This window comes from Mytilus trossulus, chromosome 9 (assembly GCF_036588685.1).
Source record: "Mytilus trossulus isolate FHL-02 chromosome 9, PNRI_Mtr1.1.1.hap1, whole genome shotgun sequence".
NCBI lineage: Eukaryota > Metazoa > Mollusca > Bivalvia > Mytilida > Mytilidae > Mytilus > Mytilus trossulus.
This window is the reverse complement of record NC_086381.1, coordinates 53,979,661-54,006,112: the sequence shown is the minus strand read 5'-3', so window position 1 is coordinate 54,006,112 and position 26,452 is coordinate 53,979,661. Positions and strand designations below refer to the sequence as shown.

The 26,452-nt window shown below is 31.3% G+C and overlaps 1 protein-coding gene and 1 long non-coding RNA gene across 5 annotated transcripts; one reads left to right on the top strand and one right to left on the bottom strand.

Moving 5' to 3' along the window:
• Positions 1-640: 640 nt before the first annotated feature.
• LOC134683125 (uncharacterized) lies at positions 641-25,918 on the top strand. Of its 2 annotated transcripts, none has more exons than XR_010100955.1 (2): positions 641-721; positions 25,745-25,918. It is a non-coding gene; the product is annotated as an uncharacterized LOC134683125 (long non-coding RNA). The 2 variants fall into 2 exon arrangements; XR_010100956.1 differs by lacking the exon at positions 641-721 and adding an exon at positions 14,886-14,974.
• Positions 13,853-26,247, bottom strand: LOC134683124 (uncharacterized). Of its 3 annotated transcripts, none has more exons than XM_063542241.1 (3): positions 26,153-26,247; positions 20,264-20,331; positions 13,854-14,719 (listed from the first exon to the last, which is right to left on the bottom strand). In XM_063542241.1, exons 2-3 carry the CDS (start codon positions 20,300-20,302, stop codon positions 13,916-13,918), a joined length of 843 nt encoding a protein of 280 aa, XP_063398311.1. In that variant the 5' UTR covers positions 20,303-20,331; positions 26,153-26,247; the 3' UTR covers positions 13,854-13,915. The 3 variants fall into 3 exon arrangements, 2 of the variants coding, with proteins under 2 accessions (XP_063398310.1, XP_063398311.1); XR_010100954.1 differs by lacking the exon at positions 13,854-14,719 and adding an exon at positions 18,613-18,763; XM_063542240.1 differs by lacking the exons at positions 20,264-20,331; positions 26,153-26,247 and adding an exon at positions 16,937-17,194 and having other exon boundaries at positions 13,853-14,719.
• Between the last annotated feature and the right edge of the window lie 205 nt (positions 26,248-26,452).

Below are 26,452 nucleotides of genomic sequence, written 5' to 3'. Positions count from 1 at the left end.
TGAAACCGGTAAAGAATGTAAAAGCAGTGAAAAAAGAACTTGTTCACAGCAACCAGAAGAAATCAAATATTTTCCTTTATCTATAAACAAAAAGAAGAAAACAGTTCAATATTAATCAAATAGTTTTACTATTATTTATTTTTTTAATTTGTATCATGGGAAAACAATTGTATGTGCAATTATTTGACTAACTACATTTATAAAAGGACTGTCGAGAAATAAGCAAATTGTACAGATAATACTTACTCTCAGCATCTAGTGGTATTGACATTTTAAGATAAAGATGTATGCCAGAGGTAAGGTAAAAATACACAATAATACAAATAAATGTACATGTTATCCAGAAAGAAGTTAGTTTATATATATGTAACAGGCAGAGACCGCCTACCAGTAGCTTTTCTTCCTTCCACCAATAGAAACACATTTGTCGCAAAATAGCCAACCAATGAAAAATAAGAAATCTTAAATCTAAGCTAAGATTTTAAAATACTCACATTGTAATGTTTTATCGTCTGGCATTCGCATGAAGTTATGGAGATTTTAAACCATGACTGTCAAGTTTTTTTCAAGAGATTTTGAAGAAACAATTAAATTTGACTTTATTATTATATATATATAAGTGATGCGATGGGCAATGTGACTCGTATTTATGAATAAATCGAAATTAAAAAGTACAAAGAACACGTGGAGATAGGAATAACGATGTGTGCAGACTTTAACGGTAAGTTACTTTTGGCTAAATCGAAGAAATTGACGAATTAGAAACAATAATGTTTAATACAAATTGAAGTCAAAGAATAAACTAGAGGCTCGTAAGAGCCTGTGTCGCTCACCTTAGTCTATGTGCATATTAAACAAAGGACACAAATGGATTCATGACAAAATTGTGTTTTGGTCATGGTGATGTGTTTGTAGATTTTACTTTACTGAACATTCTTCCTACTTAAATTTTCTCTATCTATAATAAACTTGGCCCTTTAGTTACAGAGGAAAATATTTTGTAAAAGTTTATTTCAATTTACCAAATTAATGAAAATTGTTAAAAATTGACTATAAAGGGCAATAACTTTATGGGATCAACTGACCATTTTGGTCATGTTGACTTATTTGTATATCTTACTTTGCTGAACATTATTGCTGTTTACAGTTTATCTCTATCTATAATAGTATTCGAGATAATAACCAAAAACGAAAAAATTTCTTTAAAAATTACCACTTGGGGGGGCAGCAACCTAACAACCAGTTGTCCAGTTCATCTGAAAATTTCAGGGCAGATATTAACAATAGTTTATACTAATTTTGCGAAATGGCCGCCACACTAAACTCCATAACAATCAAATGACCCAAAATATACACAAAAAAAAGTCTAAATAAAGGCAACAGTAGTATACCGCTGTTCAAACTCATAAATCCGTGGACAAAAAACAAAATCAGGGTAATAAAATAAAACCGAGGGAAACGCATTAAATATAAGAGGAGAACAATGACACAACACCGAAACGCAACACACACAGAAATGGACCAAGCATTAAGACAAAATCCCACGAGAATAACACATATAACATCTAAACCAAATACATGAATTTGGGATAAACAAGTACCGTGCCACGTCTTATCTTAGTATCTCAAAAATAAGAGATAACAAAGGCTAGAGGGTCCTGACATGGGACAGGCGCAAACATGCGGATGGGTCAAACATGTTCTGTGAGATCTCATACTTTTAGCCAATGTGGGAAAAAACAAACACACAGCAATACGATCAGATCAAAAGAAGTCCGATGCCGATGTGAGAATAGGTAACAGAAGAAACTAAGTAAAATCACAATGATCAAAACAAAATGATAAAGGACTTCTAGCAGTTACTGACATGCTAGCTGCAGACCTCAATAAAACTGATCCAAAATCATGTCTCCATCGTATAGAAAATCAACCACAATCTCTCCTATTAGGGATTTAGTATTATAAGTTACATGTATAAGAAAAGAACATAATCAGTATCATGCCAACAATTGCGTTAAGAATAAATGTGTTTATTTCTGATGCAAAGACCCAGTGTACGAGTGAATAAATATTAATTAATAAAAAAAAAAACGTCTTAAGGTTGTACCAAACAGCTTGACTAAAATTAATTTGGCTCGTGTAATTTTCATTAAATTTTGACAAAATATTGACTTTGACCCTTTGACAAAAATTTCAAAAAACTTGAACCACTCACTTTATCGAAAAAAATCATTGGATACATAGCAGTTTGACAAACACTAATTTTGGTCTTTGAGAAGCTTAATATTCCCTTAACAATAGAACGTGATTAAAACATTATGCTGATTTTTACAAATGTATCTCCCTGTAGTGTTATGTACCACCTTAAATGACTTGACAAGAGTAACTATCGTAACTATATCCCTTATTGATAAGTTTGTTAAAAGGTTTGGTTAGTTTTTCAGGTTAATGACGACATTTTTGTGCTTTGATAAAATATAACCATAAAAGATGGGATGTGATAAACCTGTACGCATAAAATTTCTGTTCATTGACTTATATCTACGAAGTATGTCCTGGTACCGATGATAAAATTAGGTAAAACTTTTGACAAGTTTGTGATATCGAAAACCCTGGTGTAATATGTTTTTCAGTTGTACTGAATTATTTTTCTCGTTTAGGTTCATCATAACCTTTTGGCTAATATGGCCTTATGAACACCACAAAGTTTACTCTGAGTACAGACAAACCTGTGCACCTGGACATTTTTAAGGCATGACAGGAACTAGATAAGTAAAAGTTTAATGTATTTTATTTTTCAAAACTTTTCTGGATTTTGCTATTCATTTTTTTTTTCATTCTTGCAGATGTGCCAAAATAAACTAAGTTGGGAAAGGGGTTTGGAAAGCTCCCCTAATATAATAAATGTTGTGATAAGTATTAATTTAAATGGACAATAGATGGACAATAGATATCTGCATACAATAGGTGATTTAAACTGTGTAATTGTGTGGACCGTATCAAATGAAACGCATGTGTTTGTTTATTTTGCTATCTTCTGTATTGACATAATATAACTTTTATCTATCTACTAACAGCCATGCATTAAAACTTTCCTAGATGCACCAGTTTGTCTGTATTCATAGTAGATTTTATAATTTTGTGGTGTAAACGGTCATATTTTTTCAATGGATGAACCTTAAAATCAAATACATTGTTACATGCACGACCGAATTGATGAAGTTGAAATATATAAACACCATATGAAGGTGCCAAAGGAACGGATAAGCCACAATAGAAATTGAAAAACCATCAAATATTTGATTGTAATTATCCCCTTATATGAAATACTAAACCAGCAGTGTATAATTGAGTTGCATTAGTTGTACCTAATCATGCTTTCAAATCTCTACATATTTCTACATTATATATAACAGTTGAAAAAGATCCAAACAAGAATATCCCCTTTTTTTTTAGAAAAAGGCTACAAAAATATTTCCATAGGAAACAATTTATATTCAATTGTTATCCATTTATAATGCTCGACAGATGCGAAGATTTACTAAGATGATTAAGTTCTACTTATAGGCCTTTTTTACCTTTTATTTATATATATCTTGTATCTTTATTTATATATATCTTGTATCTAGTTTCTGGTGGGGTTCGTGTTGTTTATTTTTTAGTTTTCTATGTTGTGTCATGTGTACTATTTTTTTTCTGTTTGTCTTTTTCATTTTTAGCCATGGCGTTGTCAGTTTGGTTTAGATTTACGAGTTTGACTGTCCCTTTGGTATCTTTCGTCCCTCTTTTTGTATCGTTATTGTAACATCATCGTAGTATTTTAATTATATCCCTTTCCTAACATGCATACTGAAACTAGATTATATGTTTCTGGTTTATAATTAATATTTCAGTTGAGAGAACACTTACAGACGATATTATAATATGCAATGTCTTGGTTCAATAAGTATAATGTTGTTTGGTCCTTAGATTAATGACAACTATAAACAATAGTGAGAGTATCTTATTTTGATTTTTTAAAAGAGTTAATGGAAAATTATCCAGGAAAAATAAAGCAATACAAAATATCAGGGTAAAAAAAGCTATTAAATGCGCTTGTTATTCAAAGAGTTCAATAAAGGCAACAGTAGTATACCACTGTTCGAAATTCATAAATTGATTGAGAGAAAACAAATGATGCGGGTTACAAACTAAAACCGAAGGAAACACATTGACTAAAAAAAGAAAACAAAGGAACAACAGAAACACTGATTTGTAACAAAATCAAACGCCCACATACATAGACACGATATGTTTGATAACAACTGCCATATTCCTGACTTGGTAGGGACATTTTAAGAACAAATGGTGGGTAGAACCTGGTTGTTTTGCTAACCAAACCTCCCGCTTATATAGCGATGTTAAGAAATATCACTAAAATGACAACACCACGTGACAAATATACAGCACAAACAAACTAAAAAACACTAATCACAAAGAGACGAACAAATAAATAATATAATAGTCGTTACAACATGTAAACCACATAATAACAACGAACATCTTCTATTAACGACAGACAGCACAGTTCAAATCATGATTTTGCACTGCTACTGAAATTCAGCTAAGTCAGACTCTATTGGAATAATTCACAATATCAGGCGGAGATAAAAGATAAGCTGAATATAATAACGAACTGGAAATAACTCATAGAAACTTTTGAAAAGTATACAGAATTAAACTTCTGATTTGCTGTTGCGAAAATGAATAATTTCCAAGGGGAACGTGTTTTGTTTTGTTTTGGAAACAATAGAAATTGGACTTTCCGACAATGTAAAAAAATGCATAATTTCGAAACATGATTGAATATTAATGATTGAAATCCTTTTAACTGTACAAAACTAGTTTAATTTCAGAGAGTTACACGAACAATCAATTAGATTTGGAAGTGATACAAAAATGAATATGACATACAGGATTTTTTTTAATGAATGAAATATCCTAAACTAAAACATAAATTATGCCGTTAGTTTTCTTGATTGAATTGTTTTACATTTGTAATTTCGGGGCCTTTTATAGCTGACTATGTGGTATGGGTTTTGCGCATTGTTAACTACTTAATCTACAGTTGTTAATTTTTGTGTCAGTTTCTCTCTTTTTCGGAGAGTTATCTCATTGGCAATCATACCACATCTTATTATTTTTTTATATGAACGAATATCTTTTTAAACGAAAATGAATAATTTTCAAAGGAAACAGACAACATACATATTTCCCGGGAAACTATACATAGTCCACTGCTGGTATCCATGAAAGTTTTTCAGGGAAATAGAAAGTAAGATGGTACTATTTTTACGCGTAAGTATTTCCAATATTTTGCACCAGAAATCTTATAGTTTCCCAAGGAATATTTTATATGGTTTCCATGGGACATAAATTATACTTATTATAATTTAAAACGCGAGGCTTGCCGAGCCTTTAAAATATTTAAAATTTAACTGTTGAGAGAAGAAAAATATCGATATACACATCTAAACAAGTTCATTCTTCCCGTTTAAAGATTTGCAGAAAGTTGTGTTCTTTAAATGCGACTTCATCAGGCATGATCGCCTTTTTTTATGACGTCACGATGGAAAATTCAGAAGAAATCAAGAAACTTTAACGTCATAATTGAAATTTTGACCAATCATTTGCCGAGAACAAAGTTTTCTCTAGAGATGAGGAATAGTTTTCTGACTGGAATTAAGACATGTAAAAATAGCATGAAAATTAGTAGAGAAATAAATTTCCAAAAGGAGGATATTGTTCCACGGTGTATCGTATATAGATATAGGAAGATGTGGTGTGAGTGCCAATGCGTATATCTTTATAACCTTAAGAGAATTATCTTTTTATTGATCTTTAACACTGAATTACCAGTAGTCGGTTGATATAGTCGCGCGTTTGACTTTGTCAAGTTTTATGGACGTTCCCCCTTTTGAATTTACCTTGGAGTTTGATATTTTTGATATAATACATTTTTGGTAAAGTGTTTATTAATTGTATATCTGTAAAGTTGTTAAAATGTACATCCATTGATATGCATATACAAATGTATATCTGTAAAGATGTATGTAAACAGTTTACACAGAATTTATACATCTTTTTAAGTTAACATTTTTTATCTTTATTTCATTTATCAGTACACTTTTTATTCTTTTATTTTCTGAAAAACTATGATGAGATTGTAAAATTCTTAAATAATAATTGAAGAAACAGAGGGACTATGTGGTATTTTTGTCTATTCTGTCTTTTTTCAAATTATCAGACGTGTATTCGAATAATGACTTTTAAAGGAAAATGTAAAAAATACAATATGTGTTATTTTCTTCTTTTTTTTCTCTTTTTTTACCTGATACTCTTCACCATAGATATTGCATAGCCTGAAATTGTTAACTTCAGAAACCATCAGCAATAAGATACCTTAATATATATGCGAAAGTTAATGGAACAATATATTGACCACTGAGAGGAGCTATTGTCCTTAAATGACGAGTTTTTGACACATTTTTAGCACGTTTGCCTTATATCTTGAAAACTATTATAGATAGAAACAATCTGTAGACAGCAAAAATGATTAGCATCACAATACAAGTAATATAAAGAAAACAGTATCTGGAGTTTTATTTATAAGTTGCGTTTTATACATAAAGTGTGTTTCGCTACTTTTGCTTGGCCCATGGTGTAAGCATCTTAACTGTTCCTTCAAAAATACGATATACACTTTTTAAAGGTTTTCTATTTCTTTACTTTCCATTTCGTTAAAATCATGTTAAGCTCAAGTGGGGTATCTATATAGTTCTCACATTGCGACCATGCTACTGTCTGCTTGGTTGACAACAAAAGGAGTTAATTAGAATAACACGTCTGATTTAAAAGAGGAAACCGTAATTAGCACCAATATTCTGTTTTGTTTTAGATATGATGATATTGTTAGAAGAGACAACACTTTAAATCTAAAGAGTATTAGTAATTTTGACAGATAGTGTTGATGAGATCTGTAGAAAGTGGAATAAATACGAAAGAGATTTAATGAATTAGCCTTCGCTTGAAGTAGGCATCAATTCTCGCCACCAAAATATGTAAAATATTATATCGCATTATTACATTGATCTTTAAAGAGAGATTACAATCATGGACAAGAAAGAAAAAAGACAAAAAAACTCGAGAACAGGTTTTGCGCTAGAAATCGAAATAATTCAACTATGCAAAGATAAAGCAGTCTTGGTTTTTGGCAAAACCTTTCGAAAAAATGAAGTATTATAATTCAATAATTTAAAACAAAATAATCGACTTTCTTAGTTACAGCCCGTAACAGAGAAGTGCTCGAATTGGTGTTTCTTTACCGTCAAAATTAGCTACGTTATCGACAAGTTTAAGACCGAACTATTGGTACTTTAACGTTAAAAAGTGTCGATAGTCAAGTTTAATACCGATAATACTGAAAATAATTCTAATAATATGAAACAAAATATGTCCATGCACCATTTCGATCGGGCGAAAAGAAGTAATTTCTTCAAAGTCAGAACAGAAAAAAAAGGTTTATGAAACTTTTAGGACGTCTTGATAGTATTTTTTTCCTTTACAGTTTTACCCAAAACTAAAAGAAATATACTGGTGAACAATTAAAAAGGTGTTTGATAGGAATGAAGTCCTTCATGTTTTCGGACTACAATGTGTACCGTATGTGTGATGGATTTGAATTCAATCAATAACTTTGAAATGTTGTCTCATATGTATACACAAAAGGGAGGACTGGTATTTGTACTTCTGTTAGAATATATCATCGTCCGTTTCACATGCCAAACTTTTTTCTAGTACAGTTTAAACGGGAAAATTTTGTTGAGAATTTTTTTTAATATGACAAAATAACGAGCAAAACTATTTCTTGCAATGGCACACACAGAGAATATTTTTTTTAGTAAAAATCAGTAAAAAAAATTCTCCAAAATATACCATGGCCAGGACCTGACAGTTTTTTAGCAGTGTACAAATAAAAATCCTCCGGAAAACTGCGCTTGCTGTCATTTTGATGGATCATGCAACATTTCACCTATTACCCATAAACAACATAGGTTCTCAATTACTTTAAAAAATTGTATAAGATAGTTTCAAATCAGAGTAAATATAATAACTTCCGTAAAATGCAGTCGAATTTGTCTATGATAGGTTACACAAAGCTAGTCCTTAAAACGTTTGTATGAGGGAAAACAGTTTTCTTTGACTTTTAAAACATGTAGGGCAAACGGATGTCCTAACCATTCACTTAGGATATTCCGTATTTCTGATTTTTTTTTTCGATAACGTAAATTATACGACTTTTTAATGACTACGTGAACTTGTGCCATTTATTTTTGCTGGTCTTTAGGAAGACAATTTACAATTGTGCAGTGAACTTATACATAACCTTATAATTCTGTTTGGAAACAAAAATAAATCCCCAATATATAAATATACATGTATGAATATACATGTTTTATATGTCGTGTACATGATTGGATTTTGTAGATATAACTACCGCACAGAAAGTATCATGGATTTCGAGGCTTTTATATTCAAGGTTTTTAATTTTTTCCTTACTGAAAACCTGTGGAGTTCTCTACAGTTCCTTAAAACATCAATTATTTTTTTGTAAATTGGGTGCCATCTCCCTGAACATGCTAACACTTAAGTCATACCTTTTCATTTTCATATTTGTTTCCTGTTAGTCTCTGTTGTCTTGATTGTTGGAACGATTAGTGGTATCTAACAATATTTACCAAAACTATCTGAGAAGTATGATTTTTTCTTCTCTGTCAGATATGGATCATTACCAATGACAAAATGAAATGCCGTACATTACATCTTATAGAGGCTTAAATTTCAAATGATTTGTCAATAACTTAAGATAAAGAGCAATTTGTCTTTTACATTTAAAATGTTAAAGTGTACATTTGTATTTTTTGCTTCGATTTGAAAGAAATTCATTTGACTTTTTTCTGTGATAAAATACAAGCATAACCGTACGGTTACCTCTAGTTGTTAATGTTTGTGTCATTTAGGTCTTTTTGTGGATAGTTGTCTCATTGGCAATAATACCACATCTTCTTTTTTATATGTCGGTATTGAAACAATGTATGATTGACATAATCCCGGGGACATAATAAATAGATAGGTATGAAAAAGAAAAGATATGGGATAATCTGTATCAGACGAAAGAAAAAATATTACAGTGTTGAATCCCATAAATATTGACAGTGCAAGCAGTGTATAATAAATAATCGGTGATTTCTAAAACTAAATGAACCTGGATAAAGTGATGCAAATAATTCTTTATAACAACTTTTAAAGAAACAATGCATAAACTACAGCATGTACAGTGCAAATGCCAATTCGTTCTTGTTGTATGTAAACGTAAGCTATATTTGCCTTTTCATGGAAACGAAAGTATAGAGATTATAGACGATATAAAGAAAAACACTTCGACTTAAACAATCAAAACTTACACATTGGACATGAAATAGTTTGTCGATGAAGAAAATTAAATTATGTCACTTCTAAAATAAGTTTTCGATAACGTAACTTATTCTGACGGTAAAGAAACGCGAATTCGATCACTTCTCTGTTACGGGCTGTACCTGTTTTTAGAACTTATAATTGCAGTAGTTGTTAAAATCAGTTAAAAGTAAAACATGAATATATTGAATTTCTGATTGTTTTCATGTTATGCAATAAGCATTCAATTTTGATATAGGCCTTCGTGTTACAAACGATATCTATATATTGATTTCAGATTCTTACATTTAAATTGTACTTTGACATATATTGATTCTCCTTACGAGTCGTTTGGACATGTTCTTCATCTTATAGATCTCATGTTATGATTTAAAAATTGTAAAAAATTGCAGAATTATTCTAATCAAATAACGGATTACAATGGTATTACATTAAATGTCAGTTCAATTATCTGAGACATAACAAAATACTTTCAACCGCAATATATAGCTCTAAGGTTACAAACTATATTTAATCAGTCAAACAAATAATGTAATATGTTTTGAAAACATCCGTCTTTACCTTCTGACTTAAAGCATTACGATTATGCGAATGATACTAAACACCCCAATTTATTCTTCTAACTCACAATGCCTAATGTTTAAAAGAAACGAAGTAAGAAGCCTCATTAAAACTTTAAAATTCAAACGACCCTTCACGAATCGGTCATCAAAATATTAACAACCAATGACATGATTCATAGGTCTGATTTTGCTTGATCAACTTTGCTGCTTCTTGGTCTCTCTATTCATTTGTGGTTTTAATATACAACCTTACATTTTTAGAATTCATTATAAGTGATATTAAAGGGACATAGCTGCAACAAGGAATGTACTGTTGATTGTTTAACAGTTGATCGCGACGTTCCAAGCTTTTCCCTAAATTGGACATCCTCCATTTATTTAAACTTAAAACTTATGTTATATTTTTTTTAAATGACGGGAATGATAAATCTGAAAAAAATTTATAAACCAAACCATAGCACTGCTACAAATTCTTCATGTTTCAAAATGTACCATGAATTATTTGTAGTCAATCTAAGGTCGATCAGAGGTGAAGATTTGTGAATGCATTTAATATGTACTTTATAAATCATTACTATGCCGTTCCTCTAATAAACAAAAGTAGTCAATCTGCGCTTTCGGTATATGAATTAATAATATATATCTGAGTGTTGTTCTCCTTTCGGCTTTGAACAATTTCGGTGTATCTCGACATGTAATAGCTACTAAAACACATATACCGAAATCCAATAACTAAAAAAGAAGACCGCGATGAAAGATCAATAATCAATATAAGGAGTCATTGAGTTTCATTCAGTTTTTAGCTCACCTGGTCTGAAGGGCCAAGTGAGCTATTCTCATTACTTGGCGTCCGTCGTCCATCGTCGCCGTCGTCGCCGTCGTTAACTTTAAACATTTTCTAGAGAACCACTGAATGGAATGGGACCAAACATGGCATGCATGTTCCTTATGAAGTGTTGACCAAGTGTTGTTACTTTGCAGCCTATCCATCATCCAAGAAGGCCGCCAGCGGGGGACTTAGTTTAACATAGTACTCTATGGGAAATACATACAAATGTCTTCTTTTAGAGAATCAATGAATGGAAGGAAACTAAACATGGCATGAATGTTCCTTATGAGGTGCTTACCCAGTGTTGTTACTTTGCAGTCGATCCATCATCTAAGATGGCCACCAGCGGGGAACTTGGCTTAACATAGGACCCTATGGGAAATACATACAAATGTGTTCTTTTAGAGAACCACTGAATGGAATGAAACCAAACATTATTTGGGTATCTGTTATGATTTTTATATATATTTACATGATTTCAAAAAACAAAGTAGAGTCAGGTGAGCGACAAGGCTTTCGAGATCCTCTAGCTTGTAGATCTTGTACTTTTATTGCTGATAATTTCTGTTTTATACAATTGTGTTATACCTTTAAAAGTTCAAAAGGGTCTGATTTTGAGACTGATTGTCGATTCTAAATAAACCAAATATCACAATATCTATAATATTCATTATTTATTATACAGCATTATCCATAGAAAAAACAAAATTCCGTCAGATATTTCACACGTTATTTGTACATTGCATTTCATGCAGACAAAAATGGTTACAATTGTTCTTCCGATTGTTCTGCAAGTATACCATTTCATAAAGCACTTTCAGAATGCGAAAAACTATTGTTTAATCTACGAATACTCACGTGAAGTAAATAATTACTGACAAGTCGAACGCATTCTATTTGAGGTTTATGGAAAGTCTCGGTACCAACTGTCGACATCGAATTTGACAGGTATAATGAATTAGGTCGTCTCAAATGTAAATTTTACGGCGCACTTGATTCATAAGGTATATTTGTGCAAATACAACCAGTGCCCATGGAAGAAGAATACTTTTGCTCCAGCAAAAAAGAGCAGCAACATTTAAATTAAGAGTTTCCGTAACATCACATTTCAATCGAATGTATCGTCAAGCTATAATATATGAATCCAGATAACATCTTTTGAATGATATTTTTTTTCAACTACAAATGCCATAATGATTGTGAAGAAATAAAAAAAAAATCACATTTTCTGATAGAAATATTTTCCTGTTCCACAGATATCAAAACAAATGAAAGTTTTTAACGCATTGAGGAACTTCGAAAGGCGGGAACAGATACAAAGCGCTGATCAAAATACTTGAATTTGTCCTAACCAATGAGAAGCGGGGGCAGCTTTTCTGACAACCTTCATGGAACATCGGACACAATTTGGGTAAGTGGCAAGCTAGAGAAATGAGCAAATAGGTTTTTAACGAAAATCTGTCAATCAACCACGAGCCATGATGGCCGCGTTTTTATATTTGTCGTTATAGTCAATCGCAGTGTGGCCGGAAGATCCGCTCAGATTTTTTAACCATTGGATTTCAAACCTACATTTAGCAGGATTTTACGAGGAGTCAACCGCTTAAAGGCTTTGATTAGCATTTTCACACCCTGACACTACGAACATAAATTACACATACATCTTACTTAACCTAATCTAATCTCGTTATAATATATATATAGATCGTGTTTTTATCATTAGTGTTCACACCAAAACATGAAATGCCATTTCAAACTCAAAGTTGATGAGCACCTAACACTGGGTTCATGCCAAAAGCAATGGCTATAGAAAAATGTAAGTGTTTCTAATAATTCAACTTTTTATAAACAATAAATTTGCAGAAATTAACAAATAAATTACAATCCATGTCGACAGAACTATGCTGACTCCTGGACTGGTGAAACAACAGATTTGAATTTAGGGCTATTGGTATTATTAACAATGTTAGGAACATATGGATCATTCGAAAAGAAATGTCCACAACTTTGAAATTCGACATCCAAGAGGTCCCATTTGAACTTCAATATCTGAGTTAAAAATCGAGATTCGAAGTTCATAATCTGAATCAGACATTCCAATGAAATCTTTTCGTAATTGAATTGGATGCATTTTCTAAATAGGAAAACAAGAGGTTGACACTTTCAAAGAGACAATCGAGATTGAACAGCTAACTTATTATGGAGCATATCTTGATTTCGAAGCACTTTTATGAATTAGACTATCCCGGAAAACTTAATTCCAATAGTTATCAAAGGTACCAGGCTAATAATTTGGTACACCAGACGCGCGTTTCGTCTACATAAGACTCATAAGTGACGCTAAGATCAAAATAGTTTGAAATCCAAACAAGTATAAAGTTGAAATGCATTGAGATTCCAAAATTCCCAAAAGTTGTGCCATATACTCCTATCGTGCATATACCTCAACCCTATATGTCAACGAACTCAGTTAGCTTTCGTACTAATTTAATTTGTATTTAAATTATGTATCGGATCAGTAACTTGATATATTGCTTCTGTGAAATTTGTTGTAAACATATTCAAAACTTTAGAACCAACGAAAAAAGTATTGCATGAAAGCCTCCTATTTTTAAAAAACGACAAATTCAGATAAAGTCATTCATTCCGTGGGAAAAATGCAGATTTCGGTAACTTATTGTTTTAATCAATGTAGTATGTACTGGAGCTAACTGTACTAAGTCAAATATAATGCATTATAATTCAACTCATTGTTCAGACCGTTTGTCAAGAACTCGTTTAACGACCCTTGTTGTGTTTTTAAAGTCTGACTTTTTTTCTGAATTTAAAAACGAGGAACTGCAGTAACTGCCCTTTCTCTTTGCTTTTTGTTTGTAAATGCATGTAGGAACTTTCTTTCCAGAGTTTACACAACATATGTGTTTCCTTATATTTGCAATGGTTGTTAAAGTTTTGTTTTTTTTAATTATACAAATTGTAGGAATTATCATCTGTATTGTTATTTTGAATTTCAGGACAAAACATTTTGTTCTTTATTACTGTTCTGGTTTATAATAATTTCTTGTTTGATACCATATTTGAAAATACATTCCCCTTCAACTTTCACATAAGCTGTTCCATCAATGTCTTCTACAAATATTTTTCCTTTGTCATCCTTAAACTTATCTTTCTTTTGAACTAAAATGGTTCTAATTGGTGCTCTGTATTCCATCAGATATTTGTTGTTTTTTCTTTCATAGAACGTAACTATAACTTCTCCTTTTACTGCAACATTAGTTGTAAAAGTATAAGAGCTTTGCTTTTCTGTTATTTGGAGTTTTGCAGTAAGCATAGATTGCTTTTCGACTAACAACACACCTTCTGCCGACCAAGTCATTGTTCTTTGATCTTCATTTGCCAACGTATTTTCAACCGAGAAACCTTTAGAAAAACCAGCTGTTGTCCCCACTATATCGGAAGGTGCAGACAGTGTCAGGCCAACATTAAAGCCAGTTGTATAACCTTTTGTTATTGAACTCTTGCATGTTCCTGTGGTCTGTTGTTCAGTTTTCAAGGAATGGTGTTGCTCTTGGTTGCTATTATTTTTGAATACTGATTCAAATAGAATATTTGATTCATATTGAACTGTTCCGTGATCAGAATATTTAGGTTTCGTTGGAATAAATTTTACACCTGTCCAATCAAAATCTAATCGAACCTTTTTTACTGCCGTTGGAAAATCCTTTTGTCTACTATTGCTATACCTTTTCCAAGCCGATTCTTTAACAACGTTTTGTAGGTCGACTATATTTTTGGATATTCCTCCTGTGGCAGTCTAAATAGTAAAGATATATATGTTAAAGTACAAATTTGAATTTATCAGGATTTAAATCCTTCCAGTTCAAGTTGGAATTCCAATTTGTACTAGTAGAATAGAAATGCTGACTTATACTTACTAGAATTATGTACAAATCAGATTTCCTGTATCTATTGTAGAAATTGGGATATCCAGATTTGTACTACATGTACTAGGGTGATCCTTGATTGTACCCAATTTCTAGTAGGATTCAGGATAATACTAAACATAATAGTAAGTATGATTTTGGATTTGACTTCCCTTTTTTGTATTATTTAATATTTTATTGATGCACTTGATACGTAGAGAAACATATAGATTTTGAGACATAATTGAAAATAGAACATGTTCTTAGTAAAATTTAGTATCGAAAAACATCATTAACATACATGAATTATTTTTTACATGATAGACAAGATTTTAAATAAGAAATAAAATTTTGTTTTTGGTAAAGAATGTCCGGATGATTATTTAAGAATTGAACATTTAAGTGTTTCATATCGGTCATTGTAGGTATCGGCATCTTTAATTTGATTTAAACTTAACGTACTCCGTATGAACTAATGGTATTGCTCTGAAATAAATTCATAGGAATGATTTGAGTATATCGGTCCCTTCCGTTATAAAGAAAACAATATTTCTTGTACTGTGTCTTTTTTAGTACCCATCTAGTGCACTCAAAGATCCTACTAGTATACATATGGATTTTCAAATGTTATCCAGTAGATATTTGAATTTCGAAGAAAAGTACTGGATAATAATACGTAATAATCAGAATTTCAATTTTTACTAGTATATATTGAAATTGCGATTTGCTTTAATAGAATTCTTGATCCTACTGAATTCCAGTTTGGAATGTTACATATATATGGAAAGTACAATGATTCAAATTTAAAATAAATACAACTTTTATTTAGGAAAACAGCCCTAGAGAAAGCCATTAACATGGAAAGGGATAAAACTTTTAAATCGCTGTAAAATTTTAGATTTATTTTAAAATTCATTTATTTAGAATTTACATGCAAAACGTAGTTGTCTGAATTCCGTAAACACAACGCTCGTGACAAAGGTTTGAGAAGCAAATGAAATTACAAACGCAAAGGGGCTTCTTTCGCTAGATCTGTCACGAAATTAATAGCATCTAGCAAAAAACAAAATAAAAATGGATAACAACTATCGTTCAGTGGGCATAATTTTTTTTTACTTTAGCCATGTTGACATATTATACATCTTGTTCTTGTTGATCTTATTGATCTTTCCACATGTTCAACAAAGTTTACAAAAAAAACCACAAATATGTATAAAAACCATCATGTAAGGCTAGTATTCCTATAATGAGTCGACTGACTTATGAAATTTGTTTCTGCTGATATTTATTTGTATGCAGTTCATCACTCTTTATTATAGTTTTGTCCCCAAAAATGAAATTGGTAAACATCGTATTTAAAGTTAAATAACTGACGAGTTCGACCATGTTGTCTTGTTAGCAGAGTCTTCCTGTATTCATCAGCCTTAGTTTCCGCGTTCAACACAAATATAATTGATTGTTGGTTGCTTTACGCCGCACAAAAAAACACAACTATGAGTAAAATCATCAATTCAAGACAATAACTCATTACATGTCGGAAATGTGAGACCTCCAAGCTATTCAAATTCGTACTTTAACATCAATTTATTACTTTAGCGTCACTGATGTTTTTATATGAGCGTCACTGATGTGTATAATGTAGAGGAAACGCGTGCCTTAACTTAAAAAATCTAGATATTTACACATTATTCCAGTAGTTTCAGAGAAGAATATGTTTGTAAACGTTAACAGACGACGGATGCAAAATGATAACAACAGATTACTCATACCTTGATATAGAGACTATACTAATTCAAAAAGAATCTCAATTAACTAAGAACAATTATTCAATGCCACGTTCTGCTGAAAGAGCCAAAATCATATTTGTGTGCGTCTTACTAAAAGTTGTGTTCTACAAATAAAATCTCATCGAAGATACAAGGATGTCAGACGCGGGTTTCGTCTTCATTAGACTTATTATTGGCGCTTAAAAAACACATTAAACGTCAAAATCAAAAACGAAGTTAAATGTCATCAAACACCAAACGATTCGAAAAGTAATGCCAAATACTTAAATAACCTGGAGGAAAACAATTTATAACGACTGATTTATCGATTGTGTTGATTACCTTTAGCAACAGTTTGACTGCCTCTTGATCTGAATGACGAGTCATGCATCCCTATTGAGGGATAATAACCCTGTGAACGCAGCAGTATTGGATCATTTGGAGTTCATGTTATTCCCAAAGGTGAATTCCTTTTGGTTATATGATCAACTAACACCGGTCTAAAATTCCGTTTGCAGGATTCTTTATAACCATGTCAATCAATCGGACCAGGATCCTTCTTTAACTATGAAAGTACGCATCACTGAGAAAATTTACAACCATACAACATAGCCTGATACTTAGTACGCCTCTCCAAATATCTAGAGCTATGTTTTGTATTAGTGAATTAGGTACTGCAATGCCATATGGTTGTAATGATAACATCTAAGTTGTAGAAAATTTTTCTAGTCCAGCCTGCAGTAATGTAAATGTTATGAATTTATTCACCAGTAACTAAAGATCCAAACGTAGTCATTGGCAAACACATTATCATTGTTCAAACGTTAAAAAGTCTGCCAAATCTAGATCACTCCCTGGGAGATTTGATGCCCTTCGTTTACATCTTCATCATCCGCTCAAGTTATATAACATTCGTACCATTCTATTTTCACTGTTTGTAAGCGTTTGAAACTGTTTAAGAGATTATAACTTTGAAAAAGGATGTATAGATATGTTTTCCCAATATACAAACTAGCAAGTCTAATTTGTGATGTAGCTATTTTCCGTTTATTAAACCAGTACGACCAGAACAATTGCACGATGAAAATATGAAGTTCCTTTACATTTCGTTTTCAAATAAAGATATAGATGCTATAAATATCAGCAACGATTTTATCACAAAGAAGTAACATCTAATATTCCGCTTTATTTTCATAATAAGTCTCTTCCTATTGTCTCCTATAGTTACACCAAAACCATTACACCTAAACTATTCGATAATAAACAAGCATTGCCAGATCTTGATTAAGAAGAATATTTTTTTAAACTCCTTACAGATGAATTCCCACTCTCTTTATATTTAGACGCCCTCTGGCCATGTAACTACTGGTGATTTAATATAATTCAACATGAAAATCTCCGGAAGATGTTATTTCATGGTTCCAAATTTAGAGAGCCACAGCACATCATTTGGAATCTATCTTTAACAAAATAACGGATTGCAATGAGGATTACGTTAGAGCATGGGAAACATGAGACAATGTTGAACTAGACACTCTGTCAGAATGGGTTAAAACAATTAGTCGTTGATCAAACGAAGAATCCACAAATTGAAAATCTGTATAAATGTACGCTCGGTACATTGCCGGCTTATCTGCAAATGAATTGTTCATGTTGTTCGTTTGATTAACCATAATTTTGTCCGCTGTGAAAGAGAGGTTACAGAAATACTGTTACACTGTTTACTCGCATAGTGGCATTAACCATATGTGGATTCTAAAGACTTCAAAAGAACGTCTAGAAAATTTGACATCTCCATCATTTTCCGAAATAAATATATTGAAACCTTCGATGTTTCCACACTTTACACCAACGTACCACGTGAAAAACTAAAAACTCGTCTTAACGAAATAATCCACAATACTTTCCTCAATAAAAATGATACCATACAAACTTCAATTTCTTTGTTTTGTGATTAAATTCTACATATGTTGTTAAAATTGAGCCCTAAAATAAGACCTGCTACACTACAAGTAATCAGTAGCCTCATTCACAACATTTTTGTTGAATGTTTGTTGAGTGTGTAGGTAAATTTTTCCAACAGGTTGTAGCATTTCCATGTGAACCAACTGTCCACGTCTCCTGGTCGACTTTTTCTTATTTGCATATGAGTAGGAGTTCCGTCAGACACTTGTAAAAAACAAGAATATCAAATAAGCTATATTATTTAATTTCACATGCAGGTATAGTGAGTATGCTCTTTCCATTAACACTCCAGTTTGTTTTCTGATTGGGTCCCATTAATATATCATCCTGCATTAGAGATGAAATGAACAAAGAAACAGCTTCTTCCGCATCATTGCTACTCATTAATCTCGAATATAACAGCAATAGTCATCTCAGTACCAGAAACTATGACAAATGAGATCATTTCAATTTTGAAATTATAAATATTCCAACTTCACCCGCGTATGGAGTATACATTTTTCCACTCATACGATAGTCAAGAGCTTTCATCGGCGTCTGAGCAAAACATAAATGAGTCTGAGTTTTGACAAAGAACATGTCGTCCTTTTTTCTCAAAAATTAATCAGAAGATACCAACATCTAATAGATAAATACTCAGTGTCTTTTTCACAAATAGTACAAGATCGTCTTGAGTTATAGATACGTGGTGCTGAAGTAGTGTATCTTTTTATTTAACTTTATTTTCCCCGTTATTTGTCTTCGTGTTATTGTTATTATGTTGTTTTTTTGTCGTATGAATTTTGACGTGACCCGGTATTTATGCATCCCTACATTGGGATTTTGACTTTTCAACGTTGGGCATTCCTAGTGCAGGTGGGTCCTGAAGTGCGATTGGGACACAACGGATGTTTACAGCGTTGGTTCTAATTTGTTTATCCTTGTATTTACATTAACCTTCCTTTTTACTTTATCGAAAAAATGTCTACTATATAAGGTATAGTCATTCAACCACAAAAACGTGTTGGCATCATTTTCAAATTTACGTCACTGATGAGTATTTTGTAGACGAAACGCGCGTCAGACGGACAAACTTTTAATTCTGCCATCCATGATGAATTTTTGATTATTGACGTCTTTTTTTAATTAATGTGTATGTCTGTGATGTATGTTTACATAGTTTTTGACAATTTGAACCCAATTTTTGTCACATTAACCATGTTAACCTATTATCATGATTATATCTATTTGGGTTGCTTAACCAGTTTTGTAAATATAACGGAACTATAAACAACTGCCATGCAAGTGAGTGGTTAATCTAGCTATAGAAATCAAGTGTAACCAACTATTTCTTTGGAGAATGCCTGTACCAAGTCCGGAATATGGCAGTGGTTTATCACTTGTTCCGTGATTGATAGCATTTGATTTTGTCAGTTTTTATTGACTTTCTCTTTTTGAATTTGACATTCATGACCAAAACAAATGTGTCATGAAATAATGCAAAGACCACAACATTGGCTACTTAGCAGTAGTAAAAATGAAATTATTTGATTTCACAATAAATCACATTACATGAATAATGTTTTTAAATTGATATGATGAACAACTATAACATCAATTTTAAACTCAACTTATAGACAACATTTGCATCTTCATACCTATCTATCTATCACTTTCTCTAAAAAGGAAAAGAGATATTGAAACACATAAAAGTCAACATCTTACATATGTTTCTACGTCTTCTTTACTGCAACAGCGCCCCATTATTGGAACTGGCTATGTACAAATAAAATCTGAAAAATATCACAAAGTAGAACAGGTAGGAAAAAAATATGGCATATATAAAAATCTAAAAAAAATCGTATGGATTGAAAATATGATAACGTCCTACAAAAATTAAATCTAAGAAATGTTTGTCTTTCTCTTTGGAAACATAAGAATCATGTTTCTTGATATATGATCAAAAATATGAATATAAATACTAATAATGTAATCAAAATTATTAACTAAACATTTGCGTTTGTGCATTACCCTGTTCCTTTTCTGTTGAATGTGAATTTGTACTTCGAATTATACATATCATATTCAACGGACACCTCTGAGCTTTTGAATATATATCTGTGTTTTGTGAATGTTAAAACGTTCTCATTTGTATTGCCAACGTTATTAGGCTTGTCTTTTCAATTCGAATTCATTATATGAAAAATATGGCGATTTGAATGATCCTACACATTGTGTTCATTTGTGACCCTCTGCTGGCAAAACTGACATATTTGTATGTTAAATGTTTTTCATCCAAAAGATACTAGATAACAAATAATACTATCTTTTCTGCATATATGGGACTGGCGTTCACTGATTACGAACACTGTAGTAATTTCTAGATACTGACACTATAGTTTTGTTTTTGTTTTTTTTAATATGAAAATAGATATATTTACCTGGTGGAATAATTTTTGATCAAATCAAATAAATGCATTTTTAGGACATGAACAAATTAGAAGTAAAACAGTTGTTATTATTGTTGTTTTGTGTAAGCCTAAACGATCAGAGTGTTGGATGTCATGTTATCGGCTGGGTCACAGCAAAAGCTGGTTGACTCAGTATTATAGTGATGTACAACACGCATGATATGCCTGCAAAGGGACTATTGATTATAACCTGACTCTAGGTGTTTGTCTAGTACAAAGCCGGACAGTTTGTCTTTATTGTTGTATCAATCAATGTTATAGTAATGAGTACATGAAGCAAAACTATCCATTCGCTTATTTATAATTCAAAACAAGGTTTGCAATCATACTTTGTACAAAGCGAGCGCCAGCTCACATGCCAATATCATTCTGCACTATTAAGGTGGTATGGGTGTCTTTCGCCATCTTGGATTGTAAAAAACAGAGGATCTAAGGTCCATATTTGCTATCAAATTAGCAAAATTTGATGCAAGAATGCAGATATTTAATGTGTTTTTACATTTAAAAGATCCAATTTATAAGAATATAACTTATAAATATAAATATATGTACAAGTGTAGATTATTTTTGGTTGTTTTTAAATATATAGAAATTGTCATTTTAAGGGGAGGTAACTCTAAAACAGTACATTTTCTGTTGGATTGTTCATGGAATTTTCCTACTTTGTATTTTACCCGAAAAAAACGCACGGTGACCCTATCTTTTCTTTTGATATTATCAAAGCATTGTTTGAAAGCTATATTTTCCTAATTTATTTTACAATTCTATCATTTCGTTTAGTTTCTATTCACAAACTGGTGTTTTTTCCTGTATAATCCATACAAAATGTGTCATTTTGTCACGACCCGTAGCTTGAAAAAATGCACGGAGACCTATCATTTTTATAATATTTTTTAACATGTATCAATAGATACTACATTTTGGCAAAGTATGAACAAATTCTATCATTTTTATTTTAGACTCCCATACCACCTTAAGACGTTCCTTAATGCGAACTACTTTAAAGTACAGTCGCCAATATTAGAATAATGAAAGGTTAATGTTTTTCTCAGTAATTGTAGACGTTTTTTAAAACGGTATTGTTATACTTGAATTTCATTTACATTTGTATTAACTGTCTTTTTCACGAGTATTAAATATTAAGTGTTTTTCTTTAAACATATTTAAAACACTATTCGACAGTACCTTTTGTCACAGAGATGCGAAATATACCAAAGAGACACTCAAATCATAAGTTGAAAATAAACTGACAATGCAATGGTAAGTCAACAGATCTACTAAAAACGTACAAAAGTCAATGTTTATAATGGCCATACAACTGTGTCACAATGAGTGTACGATTCTTTTGTATTGTAGATAACATAACTTAGGAAAGCAAATCTTTTGCGACAAAACTAGTAAAAAAAGAAACCTCTTTTAAAATCTGTAATGCATTAATTTTAGATAGTATAATGATAGTTAACTAAACAAATCTTGATAATGTTGCCAAATGTATATTTTGAAATATAATATATATTACACATTTTCATATTATCTGCTTCGAAACTAATTTCAGAATAACAACCTTGCTCTAGTAACAACATATATATTCGGGTAAAGCCTTAGCCCTTATCTACAAAATGACAAGGTTTTGTAATGAGGCTATTTTGACAGTACGTGCAATATGCTCTAAGTTTAAGAGGTTTGAGGTCTTGACGCAAGCTCGTTCAAAAAACATTAATACAAATAATGATGTGTAGCATATAACTTTCTTTCAAACACCCAAAATGTTTTGTAATACTTTTTGAATTTCAAATTTGAGGGACAAACTAGTGACCTTATCATACCTACAAAATGTACTCTTTAGAAAATCAGATGTACATGATGTAATTACTTAAAAAACGTTATAAATAATTTACAGACCATTAGCAGGTGAAAGCTAAAAACAATGGACATAGGAAATGTAAATAAAAATAAGGTGCGGGGAATATGAAATGAAACCGCAACCAAACGATACTAACAACAAAAATACAGTAAGCGGTATAAATGCAGTCTCCAACAGTTGACAGTTGACTATATATATATAATGTGTACAATTTGGAAATTAGTATGGCGTTCATTGTCACTGAACTAGTATATATTTGTTTGGGGGCCAGCTGAGGGACGCCTCCGGGTGCGGGAATTTCTCGCTGCATTGAAGACCTGTTGGTGACCTTCTGCTGTTGTTTTTTATTTGGTCGGGTTGTTGTCTCTTTGACACATTCCCCATTTCCATTCTCAATTTTAATCATTGTCTTTTGCAGCCTAAACAATTTGAAAAAATAACCTAATTTTATACCACTATTTCAAGAATACCACGATATCAAACACAATCAGTAACAAAGGAAACGTTTGAAATATATCACTAAAGAGAATAAATTAAAGAACCACATTTAACTAACTACTACAGAAGGTTTACAAATACTCAGAGTTCATTTAATAAAATATTGTATTTCATTTTCAACATAAATTGTGTACCTTAGTTTGACAGCTATAAAGAACTTGTCATGCAAATGAATCGGCACACAATCAACAAATCAATATTTTTTTGTCATACAATGAATAAATACTTTGGTTTCATATCTTTTGAAAAAAATTTAGAAGCATTTTATTTTTCCAATTCAAATCCATTTATAAATATGTTGATATATTCAGTGTTATATTAGATTTCAAGATCAATACAATTTTAAAATGCCCCTTCGATGTTTAAAGAAGTCGTTGACAAACGTTTAAGTTTTAAACCCACTTTTTCGACTTTGAAATGATATACATGGTATTTTGATTTGAAATGTTCTTTATAAGGAAAATAACAGATTCTACTATTTTATCAGATAGTTAACATAAATCAGTAAGAATGAAACGTTTTACATAGCTCTATACCAAGAACTAGCATTTCATCTGTTGATCGGTGCCTAACATTACTTTTTATTTTTGTATTAGTACCTACTAAATCATCTAGTCATCCATGCAGCAATATCTTATAGCACAGCCTTAACACGAAAGAAAGGCAGCGAATTTGCTGCGTTGAAATATCTGTTGCTGACTAACCTTCATTGGGAACATTAAGGACCGATACTTTGTTCAAGGGTATCTCAATTGCTACTCAAGTTAGATGGAAGGTAGCTGGGTACATATACTATTTCAATCATTGTTGTATCGTATCCTCTTGTCTTTTAGAATCCACTTTAGAATCAAGAAACAAAGAAAGTCAGACATTTCCGTCCTATTTGCTGTGTTCTTTAAAAACTTGTCTGAACCTTATTGTCTTCATAATGATTGATTAATATACTTAAATTAACTTTTAGAAGTAATTTGTATCATGTATTATAGGTAATGTTTAATTTTCATCAAGCACTTTATAAAGACATGGGTTCAAATTGATTCGTTGTTTACAGTACATTTAAATATATTTGTTTACGTTTGTTCGCTTCTCGTGTTACCGACTGCAATATTTCTATATTAACGTGTTACTTCTCTGTTTAGTTTTCAATGCTTAGCAACCCTTACTTGTCTCAATACAAATAAAACTATTTCATTCGGTAAAATATTTTGAATATGTTGACTCTTTTTTAATTCTCAAACATAGTTTTAAAAGGTCAAGCTTTCTTCAAATGTATTTCATACAAAAATTTAGAGACGTATATTTCTGGAACAAAATAATTTCTTACCAATTTTCTGTTTGTTTTTTTAAAGGCGTACCTGGCAACTCTTGATTATCATAGTTTCTATTAAATATTTCAATGAGGATAATGTTTTATTGCTCATGTGAGGTTGTGAATACGAATTTTGCACGTGGCGACTCCAATCTTAATTGACGAGGATTGTCAGTATTCCGGCTGAAGGTCGGTGGTTCTCTCTTGACACATCAGCTTCTTCAACCGATAAAAAACTTACCGCGACTATATAGACAATAGTGACGAAAGTGTCGTTTTGAAAACAAAAATCAATCTGTCAATCAATTGCTTATGCGACAAAAGATGTAAATGCTAAAGACGATGAATATACAGATATTAACATATTCCCTCCAAAAATTAGAAACAGTAAATACCATAATTCATTAGTCTGTAAACGTTGAGCTCACACGATACAGAGATTAAGTGATATAATGTTTAAATTTCTAGTAAATATATAAATCGTAAAAGTATTTCAACTTCAATGTTAAGTACAGTTTAAAAACATGTATATGACATTTGAAACATGACTCGATGTGTGACAAACACTGCCAATTCTTTAAAATAAAGTATGATTATAAAATTACCTTGATTATACCAAATATCACTTTAACCTATATAATACGTCCTGTATATCATTTTTCCAAATTCATTTTTTTTAATTTAATACTACCAGATTCTACATCAGAAATTCATGATAATTGACTAAAATTACAGATATACATATGCAATCCGACCCTCTTTTTAAACACGATGAAATTTTACATTCTGAAACGAGCAACTTTTAAAAGAATACCAGATCAATTTTTTATGTGACTGACACGTTTCGGAATATTTGTGTAAACTAATTCTAAAATTTTGTATATCATCGAAATACAAAATTTGAAACAAGCAAACACAATAATAAAAGTGAGAAAGACTAACTCAAGATTATTTACATCACGTTTGAAATTAAAATGCATGTGGTCTCTATATACTTACATAATAGGTGTACGAGAATGTGTAGCAATCTTAGACACTTATGAAATACAACCTTTATTTTGTAGGAACAATTAACCAGATTGTAAGATCGATACTTTTTCCTGACAGAAGATAGAAGAGTAATGCTGAAATATTTGCATTCTAATTTCTGAATGACTTAAATCAATTATTGACGATGCCATATTGCGGAGATTCCTCAAACAACTTTAAGCATTCAATAAAGCACTAATGAAGCATTTATTTTTTAAATATAAATAGTACTGTTTATGTATACAACTCAGTGGTAGAAGTTCGTATCAAACATCAATACTAAATATAGTAAGAGAAGTTAAATATGTAACCAATGTTTCCTTAATAAAACAATAATAAAGTTTTTTGTTTGTTTGTATTCCACATTAATGGAACAAAACCTATAAATTGATAGATATGCATATCCATCTTTACTAAATAAGTATATATTCAAAACATCTTACATGAACTGTTTTCAATCTCGGTAGAAATAACTATCCAAAATTTGATAATATTCATGGCGTTAAATACAACTACAAGATAAGATATAAACCCTTCGATAATAAACCAGAGTTAAATTCAAAACCTGTTTTTATTGGTCACTAGAAACCACGTGTTATAAACGTTAATTTCGATAGTGTACCTACATATATACATATGAAAGTTTTGAAGTAATATGTTCAAGAAAATTATACAATGTCAATTAGATATGTGCCTAAGTAAAAATTTTTGGCGGTTAACACATGTTCCCAGAAAGAGTAAAA